The 3954-nt window shown below is 39.9% G+C and overlaps 1 protein-coding gene across 1 annotated transcript; it reads left to right on the plus strand.

The window, feature by feature from the left end:
• Positions 1-2725: 2725 nt before the first annotated feature.
• LOC127985979 (olfactory receptor 52N5-like) lies at positions 2726-3675 on the plus strand. Its single transcript, XM_052588200.1, has one exon. The coding sequence runs from the start codon at positions 2734-2736 to the stop codon at positions 3673-3675; it is 942 nt and encodes a 313-aa protein (XP_052444160.1). The 5' UTR covers positions 2726-2733.
• Positions 3676-3954: the final 279 nt, after the last annotated feature.

The following is a 3954-nucleotide window of genomic DNA, read 5'->3' on the forward strand; positions in this document are numbered from 1 at the left end:
TGGAGCCGTGCCAGCAGGCGTTTACCCAGGTGAAGGCTGCTCTATGTGGCGGGCCGTTGCTTCACTCTCCTGATTTCTCTCTCCCTTTTTTGTTGCAGACGAAAGCGTCGGACAGGGGGCTGGGTGATGTCCTGTCGCAGGAGATAGAGGGGGAGGAATGGCCGATGCTGTACATTAGTCGCAAGCTCTCTAAGAAAGAGAATAATTACAGCACCGTGAAGGAGTGTTTGGCCATCAGGTGGGCCGTCCTCACCCTACGCTTTTATCTACTGAGACGGGAATTCACCCTCTGTTCAGACTACGCTCCCCTGCAGTGGCTCCACCACATGAAGGATACCAATGCGCGGATGACTCGTTGGTATCTAGCTTTACAGCCTTTTAAGTTCAAGGTGGTCCACAGGCTGGGTGTTCAGATGGCTGTGGCTGATTTCCTCTCCCGGAATTGGGGGTGGGGGGGGGTATGGGGCTGCAGGCCGATGGCTCCCCGGCCTGAGTCGGGCGGTGGGGGTATGTGGCAAGGCGGGGTGTGGTTTAGCGAACCCTGGAGCGGGGGAGAGTGAGTGGGTTAAGCGCAAATAATGAACACCTGTCTCTTGTTGCAGTAATTGGCGTGGAGAAAGTATAAAACACCAGAAGAAACAGGAGCAGGGGAGATAGAGAAGGACTGCTGGCTGCTACATGTGGACTGAATTTATGTTGATTGTTTTGTCTTTTGTTGCTATGCGTTTTGCCCACTTTTTGTTTGGGAATTTATAAATAAACAGTCAGAAGTCACAGCCGACCCTGCCGTCTTCCTTCCTACCCAACGAACATTGTTACACCTACATTGTGGGGAAATGTCTCTCCACATGGATGATAATATTATTAATAATGTTTTGTAAAAAAAACAAAGATAATACCAGCAAGGTCAAGTCACCAATGATCTTCATGAGCAAGGTCAAGTCACCAATAATCTTCATGAGCAAAGTCAAGTCACCAATGATCTTCATGAGTCAAGTCAAGCCACAGTTGACCTTCCTGAACCCAGTCAAATCACCATGGATCTACCAGAGATTCGTCATGTCCCAGCCGAACTTTCAGAGCCTTGTCACGTCTCAGCTGAAGTTCCAGAGCCTTGTCACGTCTCAGCTGAACTTCCAGAGCTACGTCAAGTCTCAGCTGAACTTCAAGAGCCTCGTCACATCTCAGCCGAATTTCCTGAGTGCTCGTCCTAATCTGTCATGGCCATGGAGGCCATCCAGGAACTCATCGCCTGCACTGTCATTGCCATGAAGACCATCTACCATCTCATCCTTGCCACGGAGGCCACCCTTAACCTGTTTATGTTCTCTATTTCAGCCTTACCTGACCAGACGTGCTCTCCTGTGCCATCGACCCTACTGTGGTGGTCCTCTGTGCTGCCCTGGTGGGCTTCTGTCTCGTCCGCAAGGCTGTGGTAGTTCTTTGCTCTGCTGTGGTGGTCCTTTGCTCTGCCCTTTCTCGTGTTCCCTATTGTTTTTCCTGTTTCTTGTTTTGGACTGCTTTTGTTAATATTGACCTCTTGCCTGTATGGACTACGATTTTAGGATTCTCCTAAATAAACACTGCAATTGGATGTCTCTGTTTGTGCCTATGTTTGTGACAATACTAAGTGGCCATAACTACAATATACTTACATCCAAAAACAAGTACAATGCACTTACTGTGTTCATAATTTATTGCAAAACACTTTTGCTACTATTTAGGTGGAATACTAACAAAGTTAGGGACGGGTTTGGTGGACTGTGTAGGTTTAAGGGTAGGTTAACGTGTAATGGGTCAACAGTGTATTTATAGGAATTAATGTAATTACATGCAGATTTTTTAAAGATATAAGTACAATGTAAAAAATTTAGGTACACAATACGTGCATTGTGCCAAATTATTAATTTAAAGGTAAGTACATAGTACTTTTGGACACAATATAAAGTGGGACCAGTGCAAATCCTTCGCTTGTATCAAAGCAAGCAAAATATACACATATTAATATATGTATATTATACAGTCTAACTACCATTCATTTTATATCATTATTATATATAATTATATCCATGATATTGTGTCTATGATCATGGCAACAAGTGACATGAATCAGTTTCCTCCTCTGGGGTGATAGTATCATAAAAACACCTTTGAAACTCATATTAAAAGGTGAGGACAGGTGAACATTTCAGAGAAGTGCAAGTCCGTATTTAGGTAACACTGGATACTGAGTTGACAGTGACTTCATTAGGCAACATATGAATCAAATCATTAAAGCGATAAATCAACTCCCTTAGTAATAACTAAATCCATCTGCAGTAAGTATGTGTTGCTATACATAGTCAACTAATACTAGGTAACTATGAAATATCCAACATTAATATCAAATTCCTTGATGTTTCTGTTTACTATGCAATTATCCAGTGTTTCCATGTTTTGCAAAATATCGGATTAATTGTGCTTATATTAGCATATGACAAATAGTGCGATAGATGTTTAACCTGTTTAGACAGCAAGCAGTTGTGTAAAATGTCATACATGTGGACATCATCTATATATGAGCACACACAAAATCATAGAATTCAAAATATCTGGGTGATATGCATTTTACTTCTTAGAGCTTATAAACAATATTTCAATGTTCATTCTTTAAAGCCCAGTGCAGTAGTCTATGCTGAAATTTATAAATTAATATATGTCCGATTGTTACTGTTTGCAGGTTTTGTGCATGAAATGGACAACCTGACATTCAGACACCGTATTCTTCTAGTGGAGGGACTTCAAGTTACACCTCAGTCTACCTATGCTGTTTTCACATTTCTTCTTTTGGTTTATGTCTTTATAATGGTGTCCAATATTGCACTTGTAATTCTGATCTCAACAGAGAAGAACCTACATCACCCTATGCATTTCCTGTTCTGTAACTTGCCACTGAATGATATATTAGGGACAACTGTGATTTTGCCACGCTTATTGCAAGACATATTAAAAGAAACCTCAGAGCGCTATATGACATATGTGGAGTGTGTTGTTCAAGCATATTTTGTGCATATATTTGTAGCAGCATGCCATTATGTTCTTATAATTATGGCCTTTGATAGATATGTGGCTATATGCAATCCACTGCGATACACAACTATAATGACCAATAAAATGGTGGTAAAATTATCAGCATCAGCCTGGGGTCTGTCAGTACTTATGGTGACAATTTTGATAGGACTCACTGTGCGACTGTCTCACTGCAGATCAAAAATTGAAAATCCTTTCTGTGACAATGCCTCATTGTTTAAACTGTCCTGTGAGGATGGTGTTGTTGTTAATAATGTGTATGGAATCATTTATACTGTGGTTTTATTTTCCTTCTCAATTCTGTCTATATTCATAACATATGGCAAAATTGCTAATGTTTGCATAACTAGCAAAAACAAAGCACTGAACAGCAAAGCCATAAAAACATGCAGCACTCATTTAGCTGTATATTTAATCATGCTTGTTTCTGGATCCACTTTTATTTTTCTCCATCGTTTTCCTCTCTACTCTGAGAACAGGAAACTAGCAAGTATAATGTTCCACATTGTACCACCAGGACTAAATCCATTAGTATATGGTTTACAAACTAAAGAAATAAGACAGAAGTTTGTAAAATTTTGGTGCCGAGAAAAAGGACCATCTTAATTTATTATATTATTATACACTAGTAAAAGCACTTAATGTGTTGAGTCAGTAACTCCCCATTAGAAATATGTACAATGCTGTGATAATCTTCAAAATGTCTTTGGATCCAGTCATACAAGTGATCTTTTAGGAATGTAAGTCTGTAGTAACTGATTTGTAACTTAACTTGTTATTTTTGGGGCACGAAATCAGTGTCTTCAAATGGTAAGGTGTTACAAAATATTTATATTTCCAATAAAATATCTACTTACATAGCCTAAATTGTATTTTACATAATTT

Source organism: Carassius gibelio, chromosome B21, assembly GCF_023724105.1.
Source record: "Carassius gibelio isolate Cgi1373 ecotype wild population from Czech Republic chromosome B21, carGib1.2-hapl.c, whole genome shotgun sequence".
Classification (NCBI taxonomy): domain Eukaryota; kingdom Metazoa; phylum Chordata; class Actinopteri; order Cypriniformes; family Cyprinidae; genus Carassius; species Carassius gibelio.

Coding starts and splice junctions, on each gene's coding strand:
- LOC127985979 (XM_052588200.1), top strand. CDS start 2,734: ATGGACAACCTGACATTCAGACACCGTATTCTTCTAGTGGAGGGACTT.